The sequence below is a fragment of the Microtus oregoni genome, unplaced genomic scaffold, assembly GCF_018167655.1.
Source record: "Microtus oregoni isolate MIOR12 unplaced genomic scaffold, Mior012 000134F_ref0000037, whole genome shotgun sequence".
In the NCBI taxonomy this organism is placed as follows: domain Eukaryota; kingdom Metazoa; phylum Chordata; class Mammalia; order Rodentia; family Cricetidae; genus Microtus; species Microtus oregoni.
In genome coordinates this window covers 789,865-808,433 of record NW_024544778.1, presented here as the reverse complement: position 1 = coordinate 808,433, position 18,569 = coordinate 789,865, and the positions used below count along the sequence as shown (strand labels likewise).

At 57.3% G+C, this 18,569-nt stretch overlaps 4 protein-coding genes across 6 annotated transcripts; 2 read left to right on the top strand and 2 right to left on the bottom strand.

Moving 5' to 3' along the window:
- The first annotated feature begins 550 nt into the window (after positions 1-550).
- Positions 551-2,438, top strand: LOC121444651 (carbonyl reductase [NADPH] 2). 2 transcript variants are annotated; one of them, XM_041646551.1, is made up of 8 exons: positions 551-650; positions 968-1,065; positions 1,169-1,323; positions 1,407-1,449; positions 1,545-1,644; positions 1,752-1,816; positions 2,048-2,165; positions 2,256-2,438. In XM_041646551.1, exons 1-8 carry the CDS (start codon positions 584-586, stop codon positions 2,357-2,359), a joined length of 750 nt encoding a protein of 249 aa, XP_041502485.1. In that variant the 5' UTR covers positions 551-583; the 3' UTR covers positions 2,360-2,438. The 2 variants fall into 2 exon arrangements, with proteins under 2 accessions (XP_041502485.1, XP_041502484.1); XM_041646550.1 differs by having other exon boundaries at positions 1,545-1,665.
- A 2,098-nt stretch (positions 2,439-4,536) lies between these two features.
- LOC121444643 (L-xylulose reductase) lies at positions 4,537-6,713 on the top strand. Its single transcript, XM_041646538.1, has 8 exons — positions 4,537-4,681; positions 4,763-4,860; positions 5,340-5,494; positions 5,575-5,617; positions 5,907-6,006; positions 6,089-6,153; positions 6,242-6,359; positions 6,493-6,713. The coding sequence occupies exons 1-8, from the start codon at positions 4,630-4,632 to the stop codon at positions 6,594-6,596; spliced, it is 735 nt and encodes a 244-aa protein (XP_041502472.1). The 5' UTR covers positions 4,537-4,629; the 3' UTR covers positions 6,597-6,713.
- Positions 6,714-8,118: 1,405 nt separating this feature from the next.
- LOC121444624 (ras-related C3 botulinum toxin substrate 3) lies at positions 8,119-10,376 on the bottom strand. Of its 2 annotated transcripts, none has more exons than XM_041646510.1 (6): positions 10,217-10,376; positions 9,562-9,633; positions 9,212-9,329; positions 9,048-9,110; positions 8,545-8,708; positions 8,119-8,419 (listed from the first exon to the last, which is right to left on the bottom strand). In XM_041646510.1, the coding sequence occupies exons 1-6, from the start codon at positions 10,249-10,251 to the stop codon at positions 8,359-8,361; spliced, it is 513 nt and encodes a 170-aa protein (XP_041502444.1). In that variant the 5' UTR covers positions 10,252-10,376; the 3' UTR covers positions 8,119-8,358. The 2 variants fall into 2 exon arrangements, with proteins under 2 accessions (XP_041502444.1, XP_041502443.1); XM_041646509.1 differs by having other exon boundaries at positions 8,144-8,419; positions 8,549-8,708; positions 10,217-10,372.
- A 383-nt stretch (positions 10,377-10,759) lies between these two features.
- LOC121444585 (leucine-rich repeat-containing protein 45) lies at positions 10,760-18,392 on the bottom strand. The gene is made up of 18 exons (XM_041646417.1): positions 18,256-18,392; positions 17,776-18,138; positions 17,205-17,266; positions 16,566-16,636; positions 16,176-16,354; positions 15,873-16,001; positions 14,706-14,818; positions 14,320-14,378; positions 13,913-13,990; positions 13,615-13,750; positions 13,445-13,522; positions 13,212-13,323; positions 13,054-13,124; positions 12,643-12,735; positions 12,239-12,331; positions 11,708-11,881; positions 11,476-11,623; positions 10,760-11,225 (listed from the first exon to the last, which is right to left on the bottom strand). The coding sequence occupies exons 2-18, from the start codon at positions 17,993-17,995 to the stop codon at positions 11,029-11,031; spliced, it is 2,013 nt and encodes a 670-aa protein (XP_041502351.1). The 5' UTR covers positions 17,996-18,138; positions 18,256-18,392; the 3' UTR covers positions 10,760-11,028.
- Positions 18,393-18,569: the final 177 nt, after the last annotated feature.

The following is an 18,569-nucleotide window of genomic DNA, read 5'->3' as shown; positions in this document are numbered from 1 at the left end:
GTCATGTCCACGGGGACAGCTGTCCCGGCCCTACCATGCTATGTCCACGGGGACAGATGTCCCGGCCCTACCATGTCATGTCCACGGGGACAGCTGTCCCGGTCCTTCAGTCAGGCTGAAGCACCCACAACCGACTGGAAGTCCAGCTCCTCTTCCCTTAAAACTGTGGCCAGCCAATGCCTCTGTCCAAAGAAAGCAAATTAGGAAACCGAAATCTCTCTCCTCCTAGAGCAGGAATGCAGCCCAGCGTTAAACAGTTTGCCTAGCGTGCCACGAGGGTCAAGACGAAGTCAGACCAAAGGAAACGCAAAGTCATGCCCAGGCCTCCAACGTTTCTGTTACACGGCTCTGTGAGTGCCTCTCATGGGCGTGTGTGTGTGTGTGTGTGTGTGTGTGTGTGTGAAGTTTCTCATTTCCTCTCCAAGCCCTACCAAGCAAGCCAGCTGGCGTATTTGGAGTGAGGCATCCTACCTGGGGAGGAATGAGTCATGCCACTCTGGCTAGGCCAGCGACTCCTAGCTCCACCTCTGCCCCGCCTGCCAGCCCAGCCTTAAATAAGGGAGCCCATCTCTTGCTGCAGGACATGGGTGTCAGCAGCATGCAGCTCAATTTCAGTGGTTTGAGGGCCCTGGTGACAGGGGCAGGGAAAGGTGAGTGGGAGCGGGTTGGGAAGGGTAAGGGGGCCGCCTCAACGCAGAATAGGGGCCCAAGGTGATCTTGTCGCAGCTCAGCCCTCCAGAATCTCACTGACCCGTTTATGTCACCTGGCTGGAGACCCACCGAGACAGAGTGACAATACCCGTGATGGCTGCAGGATCCTAGATCCAGACTGGGCAGATATGCACCAGACGCAGCCTCCGCCAGACTTTATCAGGAACCAGCTGGCCTCTGGGGTCTTTACTTTCACCTGACCCTGGCCGTGACCAGGCCTAACGGGCCTTCATCCCACCATAATCCCTCTTTCCAGGGATTGGACGGGACACCGTGAAGGCCCTGCACGCCTCGGGAGCCAAAGTGGTGGCCGTGACACGCACCCATGCAGACCTGGTCAGCCTCGCCAAAGAGGTGAGCATACAGCCCTGCCTGGCCTGGGCCTGCTCCCCACCCTCAGGGATACATCAGAAGCTGACAGGGACAATGCCTCAGTCACCAACTATGCCTTCCACAGTGTCCGGGCATAGAGCCCGTGTGTGTGGACCTGGGTGACTGGGAGGCCACGGAGAAGGCGCTGGGCAGTATTGGCCCCGTGGACCTGCTGGTGAACAATGCAGCCGTGGCTCTGATGCAGCCTTTCCTGGAGGTTACCAAGGAGGTCTTTGACAGGTGGGCACTCGGGGAGCATGGGCAGGCTGGGGAGGGTTGTGGAAGTCGGGTGGTGCGGGAAGACATTGTTCCTCTCCTGCCAGGTCCTTCAAGGTGAATGTGCGCTCCGTGTTGCAGGTGTCCCAGGTGAGATGGTAGGAGTTCTGTGACCCGGGGATGAGCATCTGGGGAGGCTGGGGCAGGGCAAGGCAGGGTGAGCTACCCCCAACCTTTTCTTCCAGATTGTAGCCAGGGACATGATTAACCGTGGAGTGCCAGGGTCCATTGTCAACGTCTCCAGCATGGTGGCCTATGTCACCTTCCCTGGCCTGGCCACCTATAGTGAGTGCACCATTCGTTGTGGTAGGAGGAGGAGGAGGAGGTTCTGGGTGGGTCTCTCAGGAGGAGGCTGAATGATTAAGGGGTTCTCAGCACCCACACATTCACAGGTTCCACCAAGGGAGCAATGACCATGCTGACCAAAGCCATGGCCATGGAGCTGGGGCCACACAAGGTGGGCACAGGAGCCTGGGTGTAGTCAGATGATGGGCACCTGGGGCAGGGCTGGGGGTTGAGGGTGAGGATGGGTTGGGGCTCGCAGCCTGCACACCGCTCTGAGCAGCAGGGTCAGTGCTCAGCTGCATAGAGTGAAACAATCTCATCAGGCTTGTGCTGGGGCAAGTCCTGAGAGTGTGGGTAGGGCTAGCTCATTGGCTGTGCCACCAACTGTGGCTTCTGGCCCCAGATCCGGGTAAACTCCGTAAACCCCACTGTGGTGTTGACTGATATGGGCAAGAAAGTCTCTGCAAACCCTGACTTTTCCAAGAAGCTCAAGGAGCGCCACCCGCTGAGGAAGTTCGCAGGTCAGCTGGGGGCGTGGGTGAGGGAACCAGGGCTGGCTCCCAGCAGGCAGGTGAGCAAGCAGAAGCCCTGACTGCTCTGTTCTCCTGCAGAGGTGGAGGATGTCGTCAACAGCATCCTCTTCCTGCTCAGCGACAGCAGCGCCTCGACCAGTGGCTCTGGCATCCTGGTGGACGCTGGGTACCTGGCCTCCTAGACTGCCCAGATGTGGTGCGCCTCAGAGTGGCCTCCCTGGCCCACCCTCCAGCCAAAGCTTCTACTTATCCCATGACCCGGTCCTTGACGCAGCTCCCAGCTCCCCGTCTTATTGTCCACACTCTGGACTTTGGGATCCTTGATATTCTTGTCCACTTTACTGGTCTCCTTTTCCTAAATAAATGGGCCGCTGTGTTCCCAAATCATTGCACAGGATTCTGCTGCAAGGCTGGGTGCCCAATCAGGTCCTGACACAGCCGTTTCGCCTCAAAGCCTACTATCTTCCAAAATCTATTGTGCTCTATGACCAGTGTGCCCAAGGGGTGGCTATTCTGAGAAGAAGGCATCTGTGTTGTTGTGCCCCTTCCCTTGGCACCCTCACCTTTCCATTACTGGGTCTGGTGACTCATGGTGTTCTGACCCCAACCCAGCAATCAGGGGAAGAGAGGGGAAAGCAGGGAAGGGGAGATGTCCTAAACCAAGTCACTCCTAAACCTGTGGACTCTGCAGAAGGAGAGGAGCCGTTGGAAGGGATTGGAATCTTTCCATCTTCACTGGAACCCACTTCCCTGGCCTGGTCCATACACAAGAACATGGTAGCAAGGCTGTCCAAACAGAAGCTCTCACACAGTTAGCTAGCTGGTTTATCACCCTGGCCAGAACAAGCAGGCACTAGAGTCCTGCAACCCAGGGCTCGTCGGAGTAGCTTCAGAGGCCCTGACAAATTCTCTGTGCTCGCCGGGCGGTGGTGGCGCACGCCTTTAATCCCAGCACTCGGAAGGCAGAGGCAGGTGGATCTCTGTGAGTTCGAGGCCAGCCTGGTCTACAGAGCTAGTTCCAGGACAGGCTCCAAAGCCACAGAGAAACCCTGTCTCGAAAAAAACCAAAAAAAAAAAAAAATTCTCTGTGCTCGCTTGCTTTGGCATCTGGTAGGTTGTCGGGCTTGAAGTGGCCAACCGTTTGAACTGACACAGAGTCCAACTCAGAGCAAGGGGCAGAGCAAAGGGGGATGGGATCAAGGAAGACCTAAAAAGCGCAGGACACGGGTTCTGAGAGTACCTCTCTCCAGAACAAGGCCTGAGCAGCTCCCTGGACCACAGAACAGTTAATGAGATTTGTGCATGTCCTGGAATACTGAAGCCACTAATGAGCTCTGGGCAGCTGGGTCTTGGGGTTGGGCAGGCTGGGTGCTGTCTCTCTCTTGGTTCCCAGCAGGTAAAGGGCAGAGTTCACAGAATGGCCTTACAGTGGTGGTGAGCAGGTAAAGATGGGGGAGGGGCTACCTGGCTCTCTGGCCTCCCTCCGGATGTTTTTCTTTTCTTAAAAAAGAATACTATTATTTTATGTGTATGGGTTTGGCCTGCATGAACGTCTGTGCACCATGGGCATGCTCACAGAGGCCAGACGACGGCATGGGTTCCTCTGAAACAGAAGATTGTGAGCGGCCATGCGGGTGCTGGGCATCACACTGGAGGTCTTTGCAAGAGCATCCAGTGATCTTAGCCACTGAGCTCCGCAGGTCAGGCCACACACGCCCCTCTTTGGGCTCACGGCCCTCACCAGATCCCTACTACTGGCCAGAGTAGGTCCTCAGAGCTCTAGTCTTCCTCACCATGACCCTAACAACAGAATATTTTCATAGGGAGACACAGTGCACACCTGGACATTCATTTATCTGTTACTGACTTGGAAAGCAATGCTTGTCTGGCCAGTTTTCATGTGCAAACCAATCCTATCTCTTCCTTTCCCGCCCACTTTTTAAAAAATATTTATTTATTTATTTTTCCCCCAAGACAGGGTTTCTCTGTAGCTTTGGAGCCTGTCCTAGAACTAGCTCTTGTAGACCAGGCTGGCCTCCCAAGTGCGACTCACTCCCAGGCCTGGGGAAAGAGCACATAAAACGTTTTTGGACGTGCCTCTCAGGTTCACGAAAATCCGTGAAACGCTTGGGGAAACTAGTATATCTGTTTCTCATGGAAATTTTCTTGGCAGTGAAAACCATGCTGACCAGAGTTCGCTAAGGCTAAGCGGATTCCAGGCTCTGTAGTTGGATCTGTCAGGGGCAGTTTGAGAAGCTGTGTCCCGTGGTTCACACAGCCCCGCCTCGGTCACGCCCACTGCAGTTCAGCCAATCAGCACGACAGAGGGAGCTATTATTTTAATATCCTCGCCCTTTTCAGGGCGCAGCCCACGCGATTGGCTCTCCTCGCCCCGCCCTCGATTCCGGAACTCCAAGTTCATCTTTCTCCAGCTCGATCTGACTGGGCCACCATGGACCTGGGACTTGCAGGTCGGCGGGCGCTGGTCACCGGCGCGGGCAAAGGTGAGGAGGCGGGAAAGAGGTGCTGGTGGGGTCCGGCTGGTTTGAAAAGGGGGTGCCCGCACTAATCCTCGCTCGCCTCAGGCATCGGGCGCAGCACTGTGCTGGCGTTGCAGGCGGCTGGTGCACATGTTGTGGCCGTGAGCCGGACACGAGCGGACCTTGACAGCCTGGTTAGCGAGGTAGGCACTGTGTCCAGAGGCGAGGAGACGGTCTCCGAGTGAGACGCCGCGCCCCTTGACGCCCTTCACCCACACAGCGTGTTTCGCTGCAGGCCCGTCTTGCTCCCTGCGCCTGGCGCTGGGTGTTGTGGTGGGAGCCCTCTGCACTCTTAGATCCGAGACCTGCGCAAACGGTCGGGAGTCCATCTAGATATCCTGGCTCCCTGAGTTTGGAAGAAAATGCAATGTCCGCCGAGAGAGCAGTCCTAGGTCCAAGAATGCTGGGCGGAGAGGAAATGAAATGCATGCCCGGAGGCGTGGCTGTGTCTCTCAGCTCTAGGTTCCGCCTCCGAATTTGCTGCTGAGGCTGGAACCCCTGACCTTTCCAGGCCCAGCTCTCCCAGAGTAGCTAGCTACCTTTCCCCGGGAAGAAAAGGCCAGCAGCACCACCTTCTTGGGACACAGTTGCTAACAGCTTTGCTTTGCCCCAATACACACAGTGTCCTGGCGTGGAGCCTGTGTGTGTAGACCTGGCAGACTGGGAGGCCACAGAACGGGCCCTAAGCAATGTGGGACCGGTGGACCTGCTGGTGAACAACGCCGGGGTGGCTTTGCTGCAACCCTTCCTGGAGATCACTAAGGAGGCCTGTGACACGTAAGCTAACAGGGTTGTAGGGACCATCCCATGCAGCAGCAGGAGTCCTGCCCCTGACCAGGCTGTCCACTCACTCCTAGGTCCTTCAACGTGAACCTTCGGGCTGTCATCCAGGTGTCTCAGGTGAGCTGCCCTACCTGGCTGGAATGGGAACTCTGAAGTAGAAGGTTAGTTCTGGGTTTTTGTTTTTTGTTGTTGTTTTTTTTTTTGTTTTGTTTTGTTTTGTTTTTGGATTTTTCGAAGCAGGGTTTCTCCATAGCTTTTGATTCCTGTCCTGGAACTAGCTCTTGTAGACCAGGCTGGCCTCGAACTCACAGAGATCCACCTGTCTCTGCCTCCCGAGTGCTGGGATTAAAGGCGTGCACCACCACCGCCCGGCATTAGTTCTGTTTTATAACCCTCAAAATTTCAGATTGTGGCCAAGGGCATGATAGCTCAGGGAGTCCCAGGAGCCATCGTGAACGTCTCCAGCCAGGCCTCCCAGCGGGCGCTGACCAACCATAGTGTCTACTGTGAGTAACTCCAGCTGTGTTGGATTCCACACCCCCCACTCCCGGGCCAGCTCTTGGCCTCTACAGCTACCCTCCCACACAGGTTCCACCAAGGGTGCCCTGGACATGCTCACCAAGATGATGGCCCTGGAGCTTGGACCCCACAAGGTGCGCTGGCCCCGGGCAACTCCTCCAGTCGGTCCTTAAGCCCAGGGTACCTTCACACATTGTTTATAACTCGCTGGCCTCTTCGCAGATCCGTGTGAACGCAGTCAATCCCACGGTAGTGATGACACCCATGGGCCGGACCAACTGGAGTGACCCCCACAAGGCCAAAGTTATGCTGGATCGCATCCCACTTGGCAAGTTCGCTGGTAAGCGAGGCTGGAGTCCAGACTGGAACTGTACCAGCAGGCCTAGGGCTTGCCTGGGCCTGGGGATCGGCTGGGGCTGCAGGATGAGGCAACCTTTCCTCCATCTTTGCTCTTGACCTCATCCTGCCTACAGAAGTGGAGGACGTGGTGGACACCATCCTCTTCCTGCTGAGCAACCGAAGTGGCATGACCACGGGTTGCGCTTTGCCGGTGGACGGCGGCTTCCTGGCCACCTGAGCCCCCCTCACCATTACTCCGCTCAGCCCTATGCTCAGAACACTGTGCCCTCCGTCCCACCAATAAACGTCTCTGTCCAGCCTGTGTGCTCAGGTAGGCAGAGATCTTCATGCCGTCTGTGATCCAAAGCAGGTATAGCCTGGTTCCTGCACACTTTCAGGCCTGGCCAGCTCCCTAGCAGGGAGTGGAAGGTAGGACCTTCAAGAGGCTGGATCCTCAAGAGTTTGGTCAGTTTGCCTCAAGATAGCCTGTCCAGAGGTTTCTGGAGTGGAGCTGTGGATTGTTGGTAAGAACCGAACAAACCAAACAAACAGCTCTGTATGGTTCTGACGGGAATGCCAACAGACCTTAATTTCCAGCCAGTGAGTGGTACACCCACCAAAAGAGAGGGGGCAGACATATAGCCAATGAGCTGAACGACTTTTTGTTGTTTTCTAAAACTTGAACATTCCTATGACTTTTTATGTTATTTACAACATAATGAGAGGGTCCTGGTTTATTTAATTTGTAGTGTCTTCCTTCCCGGGCCACTGATAAACCAAGCCCTAGTCCATGAGGTTTGCCACATTCCACGGTGTGGAACTTGAATTACAGCTGTCCACTTGATATCATTTGGGGGGACGTGGAGGCGAAGAGGTCCACAGTAGCACCCATTACATACAATAACATGAGGCCCAAAGGGTGGCAACATGTATTAAGCAATTAGGAAATGAGGAATTTGCTAACTTTGTTCTCAGCACAGCTAATTGTAAGTTTATGTGATTTAATTATTAATAAGAGCTGTTTAACAACTGGCTGGCAAACTTCCTGAAGAAAAAAAAAGGAACAACCAACCCTCTGAGTCAGCATGAATGGATTGCATGCCTCCCTGCGAGGAGAGCACATCCCTGCAGGGCATCCTCCGGTCTCAAGTCTGCTCCAGGGAAATGTCTTCAGCTTCTGGGATAAAGTCCGAGTTCCGGACCACAACTCTTGGGTCTCATGGGCTGCCCTCCCTCCAATTCAGCAACCTGTGAGCATCTCATACCGGTCAGAGACGGGCCCGCTAGACTCACAGAGGCCAGACTCCATCCTTTTCATAGACGGTTTCCCTCAGCTCTGAGAGAGATGCTGAAGCGTATCCCCTAGGGTCCCACCAGGCCCAGGTTTGCACAGAGGACATCTGTACACGGCTAAGTGTGTCCACCCCTGCGTTGACCTGTGTGGTGTCCTTCCCCTCACCGAGGGTGTGTAAACCCCAGAGCTTCCTTTGGAAATGTAGTGCCCCTAGGAATGTTGGACTCCTCTGCCCTCAGGGAAAGGCTAGGGCAGGTACCGCGGTGGAAGGCACAGCAGACGGTGAGACGGAGCAGGTGGTGAATGTTTATTGTATAAAATAAGAAGGCCACCCTTTCCTGGGACATGATGAACAAAACCCACCCCCACCCTCCCCTCCAGGGAAGCCCATCCTGGGGCTCCTCTGGACCCACCCCTGCAGCCCTGAGGGAGACCCTGCTCCCTCCTGGCCTCCCAAAGGAACCAGGGAAGACTGGTGCTATATCCCAGAAAAAGGAGGCACAGGGGACAGGACCCCATTACCCCAGCCTTGTCCCCATGCTCCCCCTCCCCACCCACACCACTTCCCACAGCAGACTTAGGGACACCAGACAGCTCAACCCGAGGGTTACTCAGCCAGGCCGGCCAGACAGGGTTCTAGAAGACAGTGCACTTCTTGCCTGTCTTTTTCACGGGAGGCGGGCAGAGTACTGCCCGGATAGCCTCATCAAACACTGTCTTCAGACCTCTCTGGGTCAGGGCTGAGCACTCCAGGTATTTGACAGAACCTAGAAACATTGGGAGGAGGACAGATAGCAAGAAAGGGGCCAGCAGAGGGGGTAGTGTAGATGGGGGAGCGGCACAGGCAGGGCCACCTCCAAGCAGACCCCCAATCTGTGCCCCCCACACTTACTCACCGATCTCTCGGGCCATGGCCAGGCCTTGTGGGTAGGTGATGGGCGCCAGCTTCTTGTCCCGCAGCCGTTCAATGGTGTCCTTGTCATCACGCAGGTCCAGCTTGGTACCCACCAGAAGGATGGGTGTGTGGGGGCAGTGGTGCCGCACCTCTGGGTACCACTGTGGGAACAGAGGTTCTGACCCTGTCACAGGCTTCAGAGACCCTTATGCCCCTACTCTGCCCCAAGTGGGCCCCAGCTCCTGGGGCTTTTATCCCCTGATGCATGGGGTTCTTCCTGTATCACAAGGCGACTGGGAGTTTCTTGGGTTTGGCAGCAAACAAAGATACCCATCCAGGGAGGCAGGAGACTGCCCACAGCTTTTCAGTTAGCACCCATCGCCAGTTGTGAGCTGTCCACCCTGACACCTTCAGTGTCTCCCTCAGCAGAAAAGATCACCGGCAGAGACCCTTTCTCAGCAGGGGTGTGCCTTCTGCTAGGACCCCTTGGCCCACCCTACCTTGGCACGAACGTTCTCAAAGGAGGCCGGGCTCACCAGGGAGAAGCAGATCAGAAAGACATCCTTCAGAGGGAGGGACAGACAGAACTGACCAAAGGGTGTCCAAGCAGTATGTGTCTCCTCCCCATCCAGGACCCACCCAGCTCAGCCCTCTTGCCACCTACGGTTTGAGGGTAGGAGAGGGGCCGAAGCCTATCGTAGTCTTCCTGGCCAGCGGTGTCCCACAGACCCAGGTTGACCGGCTTCCCATCCACCATCACGTTGGCTGAGTAGTTGTCGAAACTGCAAAAAGGAAAGGCTAGCCTGGGCAGGGATGCTGGGCTACTGGCGCCCAGCCAGCAGGCTCGAGTTCTGAAGCCCACACAACCCAAACTCTGGCCAGCGCCTCAGCCTCACCATGGAAACCCAAAACTACGGTGACCTGAACAAGACCTGGAGCCTAGAGGAGGTCCCGTACATGTGCGACTGGCCTCTAGTGGCCAGCTCCAGCTACCTCCCACCGCGGTGCACTCACACTGTGGGGATATACTCTCCCGGGAAGGCGTTGGTCGTGTAGCTGATCAGCAAGCAAGTCTTCCCCACGGCACTGTGGAAAAAGGTTCAGCCCACGTGGCTCCAGGGCCGAGCCTCCGCCCCTTTCCTCCCCGCAAGGGCAGCCAGCTCCCGCAGGGAAGGAGGTTAGTTTGGGTGACTGGGGTGGGGTGAGTAGGTCGTAGCCAGGCAGGTCTGCAGCCACCTGGGGCTGATAGAAACCGACCAGGGCAGGCTAACCTCCCACGGAGCACAGCAGTGGGCGCGGCTGCAAGGGCTCACAATCCTGCATAAGGCGCGCCGCAACGCACAGGGGCGTCAGAGCTCCCAGCACCTTGGGTGGCTGGCGCGAGGGTGGAGCCACCCAGGAATCAGCGCAGGTGAGGCCCGGCCCCACCCACTGTGAGCACCGGGGTGGAGGCCCGGTAGCATCAGGTGTGCCCGGGCTAAGAGGAAGGTGGACAGCAGGCGCTTGACCCCACCCCATCGGCTCCTGGACGCACGCGGTCAAGCTATGGTGGGGGCGCGGCGGAACCGCCTAGCCAGGACCCCGCGTCTGTCTGCCCCGCCCCGCCTCACCTCACCCCGTAGCCGCCTACCAGCCCCTCCGCCCCTGAGGCTCGGGACAGCGCACTCACCCATCGCCGACCACCACACACTTGATGGCCTGCATGGGCGCGGGGCCGGGCGGCGGCGGGCGCGGCCGCGAGCCGAGCTGCGGAGAAATGCCCGGCGCCGCAGCGGCCGCGGACCCGAACGCCGAGCGAGCGGCCGGAGACAGCCGAGCGCCGCCGAGTGTCGGGTGCGAAGACAGCCGAGTGTGCGCAGGCGGGGCGGGGCAAGGGGCGAGCGGCGGTGGGGGCGGAGCCCTAGCCAGTCCTTGAACCCCGAAGGCTTAGACTGAGGGTCCACACCCAGGAACGAGGATGTGATACAACGCGGCTCAGGTTGGTGATGCCACCGAAATGGATGTGCAGGGTGGCCAAGCCCAATGCTTCCCAGGGACACCAGCCCACCCTGCAGCTGAGAAACCCTCGTGTCTACAGACCCAGTGCAGAGGTGGCCTTCCTAGTTGCCTGGTAGCAATTGGGGCAACCGAGTACCAACCCGGGAAGATTCATTCACGCGGCTGGGGCAGCGGGTGCAGGAGAAAGGAACTGGACGCGAAAGTGTTACCAAGTACAAAAGTCCTGTATTTCCACCCTGCCGTGGGGGCTTCTGTCTTGTGATTCTGGGACTGGGTCGTCTGAGAGCGTTCCTGCGCACTTCGTCTCGCCTATGCTAGCGGTGAGCTGCGGGTGAACTCCCTTGGATGGGCAAGTGTGCCCATGAGCACCAGTGATGGCAGAACCCCACCCTGACACTGCAGCTAAGGCTTCTGAACCCCAGGCCTGCCTTTGAGAATGGGATGCAGCATTTTTGCACTCGCTCCGGGCCTCCCGGCCTCCCTTCACTTCGGGGGACTCAGGGCTCTCAGGGGAGACCCTTGCACGTAAGCCAGGACAGCGTTTTGCAGGAAGTTTGCCCTCTGGGCCTCTTCATCCCGGATGCGTGCGATCTCTGCCTCTTTGAGCCTTAGCTTTTCTCGGAGAGAGGCATTCTCACTCTCTCTGTCCAGCAGCGCCTCCCGGTGTTCACTCCCGACCGCTGCAAGCGAGAGGCTCAGTAAGGAGGGGGTGGGTGCCTTGCAGGGTGTCCCCATGCCTTTAACCCCAGCAGAGATGGGCGGATCTCTGAGTTGGAGGCCAGCGTGATCCACAGGAGTGAGTTCGGGGACAGCCAGGGTTACACAGAGAAACCCTGTCTGGGGGGTACAGGAAGGAAGGGGTGTATCTCGAGGGGAGACCCCCACCCCACCCCAGGGCCAAGCTCAGCTGTCAGGTGGATATGTGATAACCTTTCAGCTGCCGTTCCAGGGCGGCCACCTTCTCCCTCAGCGCCTCCTGGGCCACCAGGTCAGCCTGCAGACGGCCCATCTGCTCCTGCAGCTCCACTCTGACCCTGGTCACCTCAGCCGCTTTCTCTTGCTCCTTGTAGCTCAGCTCCTGGGATGGGGTTGGGGAAGGTGAGCCTACAGCCCGGAGACGAACCCCTGGAGTTTGTGCTCCCCGAGTCCGAGTCCACGCTACCTGTTGCAGCTCTTCCAGGCGCCGCTGCTGCCCCTCCATTTGCAGGTTCAGCTGGTTGGCCCGTGCCTGGGACTCAGCTACCATCTGCTTCTGCTGAAGGCAGGTGCCCTGAGCCTCGTCCCTTGCCTGTGCCAGGAGCCGAATCTTCTCCTCCAGATGAGCGAGGCGGTGTTGCTGTGGGCAGGGGATATGGTTGCTGCCCATGAAGGGTTCCCAGTCTGAGCTCAAAGGTGGAGGGACTAACCTCCACCCCTCTGCAAGGACCGAAGAGAGGACTTCATGGCGCCACACAAGTTATCAGCCACTACACTTGTCCTGCATCCAGTATCATCTCTTGCTGGGCATCTCAAGCCAGCACTATCATCTCTAGCCTTCCTCTTACCCGGGCAGTACGGGCAGCACCACAGTCCTGCTGGCTGCTGGGATCTCTTGAGCTCTAGTCCTGAGGCCCACAGCCCCCTTGGCCACTTTAATCAGACTCCTTTGCAAGGTGCCACCACTGGCCCCTACATACTTGTGACCGAAGCTCACCTCCTCCAAGCGGGCTTGGTTCCTGGCTTTGATGAGCTCCTCCTCGGCTTGGCCACGCTCAGTGAGCACCGCTGCCTTCGAGCGGCTCAGCTCCTGCGTGGCGGATAGACAACACTAGCCCGTCTTGAAAATGCGCTGCCCCCTTGACCCAGGGCTCCTTCCAGGCCACTGGGCAACCAGGCTGGGAGAACTTCTCCATAAATAGCCTCAGAACCACAGTTCCTTGCTCACTGAGCAGGGCTTTTACTGCCAAAGAGGGTAAAATGTCATTTCTAGTCTCTGACCTTTCGGGGATGGATGGGTCCCTATAGTGAGACCTAACGAGGCTGAGACTTAGGGGTGCCCCAGGGTCCTGAGACCATGACTGTCACCCCGCAATCGACCCAGGGCTCATGTGGCCTCACCTCTTCGAGGGACAGCCGCATCGCCTCTAGTCTCTGTATCCTCTCCTGCATGGCCCTCTCGCTCTCCTCCAGATGACGGGTCATGTGATTCACCTGTCCAACCGCGGGAGGTAAGAGGCCAGCAAACTCAGGCTCCCCTAGCCCTCACCCCATGGGATCCCTGCCCTGAAGAGCAGGTATCGTTTTGCTAAGGCCTGACTTGAATGTCCTGGGGGGCAACTAGGACAGAGGCTCTGCTCTGGAGGAGGACATCCAGCAAGGAAGCCCACAGAGGCCTGAACTATGGACACTGTTGCCCGCAACTCAGGGTTCATCAGCTAGGGGCGAGCATTGGGAATGCTGCAGCACACAGGGCTAGTCTGCAAGCCCTAAGTAGAGACAGTGGAGCCAGGGGAATCCATAAGACAGCACCTCCTTCGAGTGCAGCTTCTCCAAGTCTTCCATATTCTGTTTGGCTCTCCGCTTCTCCGCATCCAAGCGCTCTGGAGGCCCAATGGGAAAGAGTGTGACAAGTCTTCCCGGTGTGGGGGGGCTTTGTCCCTGGAGCCCCCTGTGCCCTTAGTGCCTACCTTCAGCCTGAATAGCACGGATCTTCAGCTCAGCTGATGTGTTAGTCAGCTCCTGCCTGGTCAGGAACAGCTGCTCCTGCTGAGACTTCACCTTCCGCTCCAGCTCATCCACCTGGGAAGTAGGCAACACTAGAGGAAGCGTCTCCCAGCCCCACGACACTACCCTAGGCTCTTTGGGTGGCTGGTGCTATCCCCCTTTGGCCACACCCTCTCAAACCCACACTCCCTCATACCTGGCTTCTAAGCAGTAGGTTCTTCTCATTGGCGGCAGACAGGTCTCTGAGGAGCTTAGATTCCCGATCTGCAGCTTCCTGAGTGAGAAGGGCAAGGCAACAGATGCTTCCAGTTGGGCTGTTGCCAGGTACTTCTGTCTGCCTACTAGTCCACACAGCCCAGCTCCTACCTGCTGCTCCAGCTTCCGCTCCTTCTCCTGTCTCTGCGACAGGCTCTGTCGTTCCTGTTCCGCTGTGGTCAGCAGTTCCCCCAGGTCCTGGGCCTTCTGCTCTGACAGAGCCAGCGCAGCCTCTGTCATCTGCAGCCTACAAAGAGGAAGACGGGCCCCAGTGCAGCTCAGTCACGAATGTTACCTGCTTGACAGAGGTCTTCTGTTCCCACTCAAACCCCAGGAAGCATTCGTCCCCTCCTCTCCCTTCTTGGCACGGTGATAAGTCTTGAAGGTGTCTGAGGGCTCCTCTCCTTACTTGGCTTTGAGGGCATTGATGATGGATTGTCTCTCGTTGAGGGCTTCCTGAAGCTGCCCAATTCGTGCTGCCGATGCCCTGAGGGCAGAGTGGTGACGCTGGGAAAGCCAAACCCCAGAGCCCCCGGCTTTTTTTTTCTTTTTTTTTTTTTTTTTGTGGTTTTGCGAGACACCCTGGCTTTTTTCCCAGCCTTGGCAGCAGCTCTTGATCTCCGCACAGTTATGTCTGTAGCATCCCCGAGTGCACCAGGCCGGAGCCAAGCACCCCACAGCTGCCACTAACTGCCATCCCCCTTGCTTGGATGGGAGCAATGACCTTGTTTTCAGCCTTAACAGGCAGGGCTCAGGTGAGGTCCTGCTCCAGTCAGAAGGCAGGCACTGAGTCGCAGGTACCCCCAGCTCACTCACCTGCTGTTCCTGGCCATCTCTTCCCGTTGCTTATCGATTGTCTCCATCAGATCCAGAAACTGGAGGCAGAGTCGGTCAAGACAGCATTAGAAGCAAAACCTACGCCGGTCAGGGACAGAAGTGCAGGCTCCCATCCACAGAGTCAGGCTGCAAAGGACTCAGTTCACTGTCTCACTCAAAACAAGGGTGGGCTGACTGACCGAGGGAGGCCTGGAGGCTAGAACTCCCTGCCTGCTCGCTGCTCTGTGGTCGGCACACAGGAAGGGGGGCCAGGAGGCCACCTTAGCCCCGGGTTGCCTTGGCTCAGAGGCCTGGAGCAAAGGAGAGGGCAAGAGTGTGCCGCCAGGCTGGGCAGAGCCCAGGGCTAGTGAGGGCCCTCTGCTCACCTGCTTGGACTTCTCTTCCTGGAGGTGTTGAACCTCCTTGCTAAGGATGTTGGTGCGGGCTTTGTTTTCCCGAAAGGCAGTGAGCCGGTCCTGGTTGTGGTCCATGGCTTGCTCTGTCAGAAAGAGCCACGTTATCCACTGGGTTCGACATTAGGGGCGATGACCAACTCAGTCCTATGCTGCTTGTGTCACCCTAGAGAAGACAACATCTCCACAACCAACCAGACAGCCCCATCCAGGGCACCTGGGTTATGCGTTTCAGCTGAGGACAGGACTGGGTGATGCAGGACCTTGGGACAGGAGGTCTTTTGTACAAATGGGGAAGGTGGGCACTGCCTAGAGCATCTGGCTGCCCCATCGGAGGTCAAGGGGTGTATGACTTGAAGGGACAGGTACTATCTTCTCGCAAGACTGACAGTATTATAAGCCCGATTCGGTACTGTATGCCAGTGATCCCTAAACTTAGGCACCTGAGGCAGGGGGATTATGAGGTCAAAGCCAGCCTGGGCTACATAGCAAGACTGTCTTTGACATACACAAGAAGATCAAACATAAAACAATTATAAGGACTATGGCCACACAGATACAGGGCTGGGAATAAGAAGACGTTGGAGAAGACAGAAGGGTCAGGCACGGGCAGCAGGGAATACAGCAAAGTCTGGGACCCACAACTCCAGTCCTGAAAGCTCAGACGTTGGTGGGCACTACCACGTGGTAAACTGCAGAGCCTGAGGCCAAGATATCACCTGTAAGGACTCGGGGTTCCTAGGCGTCCCCACTCACGTCCAGTCTACATACAGCACAGACACAAACTCAGGAGAAGCTGGGGTAAGCTACAAGGAAGCCTCCCTAGGTGGGGCTCAGGCCACCTGATGGCTGTCAGAGCAAGGCTTTAAGCCACAGGGCTTTAGCTTCTTGCTTGTGAAACCGGCACCCCCTCACCACATAGGTGCTAAGATGTGTGAGCAGACGAGAGAAGCCTGCTGTAAGCACCAAGCAAGCTGTCTGTCTTCAGCTGCCTTCCCCTTGACCTAGGCCAGCTACTCATACCCTGGGCCTCCATGTCATGATCCCTGAGCCACACCCTTCTGTGGTGGATGGGCTTCTGTTTGGGGCTCCATGCCTTGCTCCAGCTTGTAAGAAGCTAGCAGCCCTGAGCGTCCGTACCCACAGCTCTCAGGACGTCGCCGGGGATGTTGTTCCCAGCCAGGTCCAGCCTCCACAGGGTTCTGTTGCTGGGGAGACAGTTCACCAGGGCCCGGCCCCCCAGGAGACCGATGTTATTCCAGCGCAGGTCTGGAAGGAAACCTGTTGTCACTCGGTTGGATGGGAGGTCCTGGCCCAGCCCAGGATGCTCCCTTTGTGCTTTACTGCCTGTGGCTGCCAACACAGCCAGGAACAGAGGGAAAGGGTACGACTTAAAACAACCCAGCGTCTCACGGGGGTACAGCAGAATTCAGGAGACCTCACCCAGCTGCTGGAGAGTGGTGTTTCCCTTCAGGGCCAAGGCCAGTTCCTCTGCCCCCTTGTGACTGATCTGGTTGTTCCGGAGGTCCAGCTGCCGCAGGGTGCTGTTGGCTGCTAGGCCCCCACAGAAGGTGGCAAAGGCATCGTCCCACATGCCAAGGTTGTTCCACTCTAGGGTGAGACTACGGGAAAGATGGACACAGGTTCTCGGCTCAACTGAACATTTGTCCCACGAGGTCCAGGGCATGTAGCAGGTGAGAGTTAGCCGGCTTACTATCCACCCATGGGTGAAGACCAAGTGAGCTGGTTGCAGGACTGTATCCTCTGGGGCCAACCCTGAGCCACGCAGAGAGGAAGCGGTGACGTACAGGCGAGGCCTGGATGTGGTCCTACCTCTGAATGGACTTGTTCTGTCGGAGAAGCTTTCCCAGAGCCCCGGCTCCCGCAGCTCGGAGGTTGTTGCCCTGGAAAAGGAACACCCTAGCCAGTCATTCTCGCTACCCTGGCTCTGAATGGCACATCTGTGCCCCCACAGACTCAGGCAGAGCACAAAGCTAGGAGGCAGCTCTGGGCAAAGGCAGGGCTGCCAGATCCTCGTTTCCCTGACAGTAGCGGCATCATAGCGCCCAGTGCCTTGGAGTTTGCGTGAACTCTGTTGTAGATCATGCTCAAAACAACACTCTGCCTTTAAAACACGCCCAACACACGGGGTCCTCAGAGAGCAGTCCTAAGACCTTGGGTATTGGGAGCTCTTTTTTTTTTTCTTTTCTTTTCTTTTTTTTTTTTTTGGTTTTTTAAGATAGGGTTTCTCTGTGGTTTTGGAGCCTGTCCTGGAACTAGCTCTTGTAGACCAGGCTGGTCTCGAACTCACAGAGATCCGCCTGCCTCTGCCTCCCGAGTGCTAGGATTAAAGGTGTGCACCACCACCGCCCGGCTTTATTGGGAGCTCTTACAGACAGTCTCTAGCGGCTGTCAAGACCCCAGGCCCCTGGGTCTGTCTCTTTCCACTGCCCAGGGTGCAGGCCTGCTCACCTTTAGGTCCAGACGCTGCACAGTGGTGTTGGCACACAGCCCTTGGAACAGCAGTGTGGACCCTGCGTAAAGGCAGTTGGAAGAGAGGGCTGCTACCCAGAAACAGAAGAGGTTCACCTGTCCTGGTGGTACCCAGGTTTTGAGTTCACAGTAGGAATGAAACAGAAGAGGGACATCTGTCCTGGTGGTACCCAGGCTTTGAGTTCACAGTAGGAATGGGTTTCCCCATTTGTTGTAAGGCCATGTTAGAAACATTTAGCTTGCCAAACGAGACCTTTCTTGAGCCAGGACGGGGAACTGTGAAAGCTGGAGACGTTAAGTGAAGTGATATCACAGTGACATTGACCTCTGCTCCAAGGTTTTAGAAAAAAGCGCTAAAGTACACAAAGAAAGGAGAAAACAAAGGGGCGTGGAGGGAGGAAGGGGAGGGGACAGGGAAAGCACTGGCTTCCCAGCTAACAGCTACCCAGGTCAAACACAACCGGACATCGGCCCTTAGACCAGCCTGGAGGCGAAGGGCTTGAACCCCACTCGGAAGTTTCGGGTGCTGCTCCGAGGCCACCGGCCTCACCTTCCTCGCTCAGCATGCAGTCGCTGAGGACAAGTTCCTTCAACAGCGACTCGTCATGCAGCAGCTTGCCCAGGGCCCTGCAGGTGTCCACCGTCAGGCTCTGAGTAGCCAGGTCCAGTCGGCCCCGCGGAAGCTGGTGCAGTTGCTGCAGGACAGCCTCCTGGGGCTCAGCCCCACTCTCCTCGCACAGGCGGCTGTAGGAGCGCCGGAACTCCTCCATGTTCCCGAACGCTGGCAGGGCCTTGCAAGCATGCCCCTAAACACAGGCTGCGCGTAAGCTTGCTAGGCTGATGACTGGGAGCCCCTTTCCCTAGGAGGGTGTACACAGGGGCGTTGAGCTGAGCTGGCCCTATAAGGGGAGGCCTAGAAATGTGGAATAGAGAGGAGGTCAGAACCGCTCGAGGAAGGGGTTCGGTGATAGGAAGAGCCGGAGCGCAGAGCACACTGGCCTAGAAGAGCAGGTAGGCGCGTTGCACGTACCCTGATCTGGCCCTGCGGCCCCTAGCCCGCCCTCGCGACGTGGCCTCGGGTTGCTGATGCTGTGGTCTGGACGCGGTCCCGCGCGCCTCAGTATCCAGGAAGAGCGTGGGGCTCCGGGAAGGAGATGGGAACTACAACTCCCATGAGACATCGCGGAAGAGGCGCTCTCGGTAGACCAATGAGAGCGCAGGGCGGACCTGCTCTGGGTCTCCAGCCACGGGAGCCGAAGCAGGACGCTCCGACTCATTGGCTGGGAACTCAGGGAAGGTGCGGAGAAGGGGGGGGGGACCCTTAGGTGATTGGTTTCTGAGCTT

Coding starts and splice junctions, on each gene's coding strand:
- LOC121444651 (XM_041646550.1), top strand. CDS start 584: ATGGGTGTCAGCAGCATGCAGCTCAATTTCAGTGGTTTGAGGGCCCTG. Junction 1,066..1,168: donor TGGTCAGCCTCGCCAAAGAG/GTGAGCATACAG, acceptor TGCCTTCCACAG/TGTCCGGGCATAGAGCCCGT. Junction 1,450..1,544: donor CCGTGTTGCAGGTGTCCCAG/GTGAGATGGTAG, acceptor CTTTTCTTCCAG/ATTGTAGCCAGGGACATGAT.
- LOC121444643 (XM_041646538.1), top strand. CDS start 4,630: ATGGACCTGGGACTTGCAGGTCGGCGGGCGCTGGTCACCGGCGCGGGC. Junction 4,682..4,762: donor GGTCACCGGCGCGGGCAAAG/GTGAGGAGGCGG, acceptor CGCTCGCCTCAG/GCATCGGGCGCAGCACTGTG. Junction 5,495..5,574: donor ACTAAGGAGGCCTGTGACAC/GTAAGCTAACAG, acceptor ACTCACTCCTAG/GTCCTTCAACGTGAACCTTC.
- LOC121444624 (XM_041646509.1), bottom strand. CDS start 10,251: ATGCAGGCCATCAAGTGTGTGGTGGTCGGCGATGG. Junction 9,634..10,216: donor TGTGTGGTGGTCGGCGATGG/GTGAGTGCGCTG, acceptor CTTTTTCCACAG/TGCCGTGGGGAAGACTTGCT. Junction 9,111..9,211: donor CCCTCTCCTACCCTCAAACC/GTAGGTGGCAAG, acceptor CTCCCTCTGAAG/GATGTCTTTCTGATCTGCTT.
- LOC121444585 (XM_041646417.1), bottom strand. CDS start 17,995: ATGGAGGAGTTCCGGCGCTCCTACAGCCGCCTGTGCGAGGAGAGTGGG. Junction 13,523..13,614: donor AGCGGAAGCTGGAGCAGCAG/GTAGGAGCTGGG, acceptor CTTCTCACTCAG/GAAGCTGCAGATCGGGAATC. Junction 11,624..11,707: donor GCCTGGAAGAGCTGCAACAG/GTAGCGTGGACT, acceptor ACCCCATCCCAG/GAGCTGAGCTACAAGGAGCA.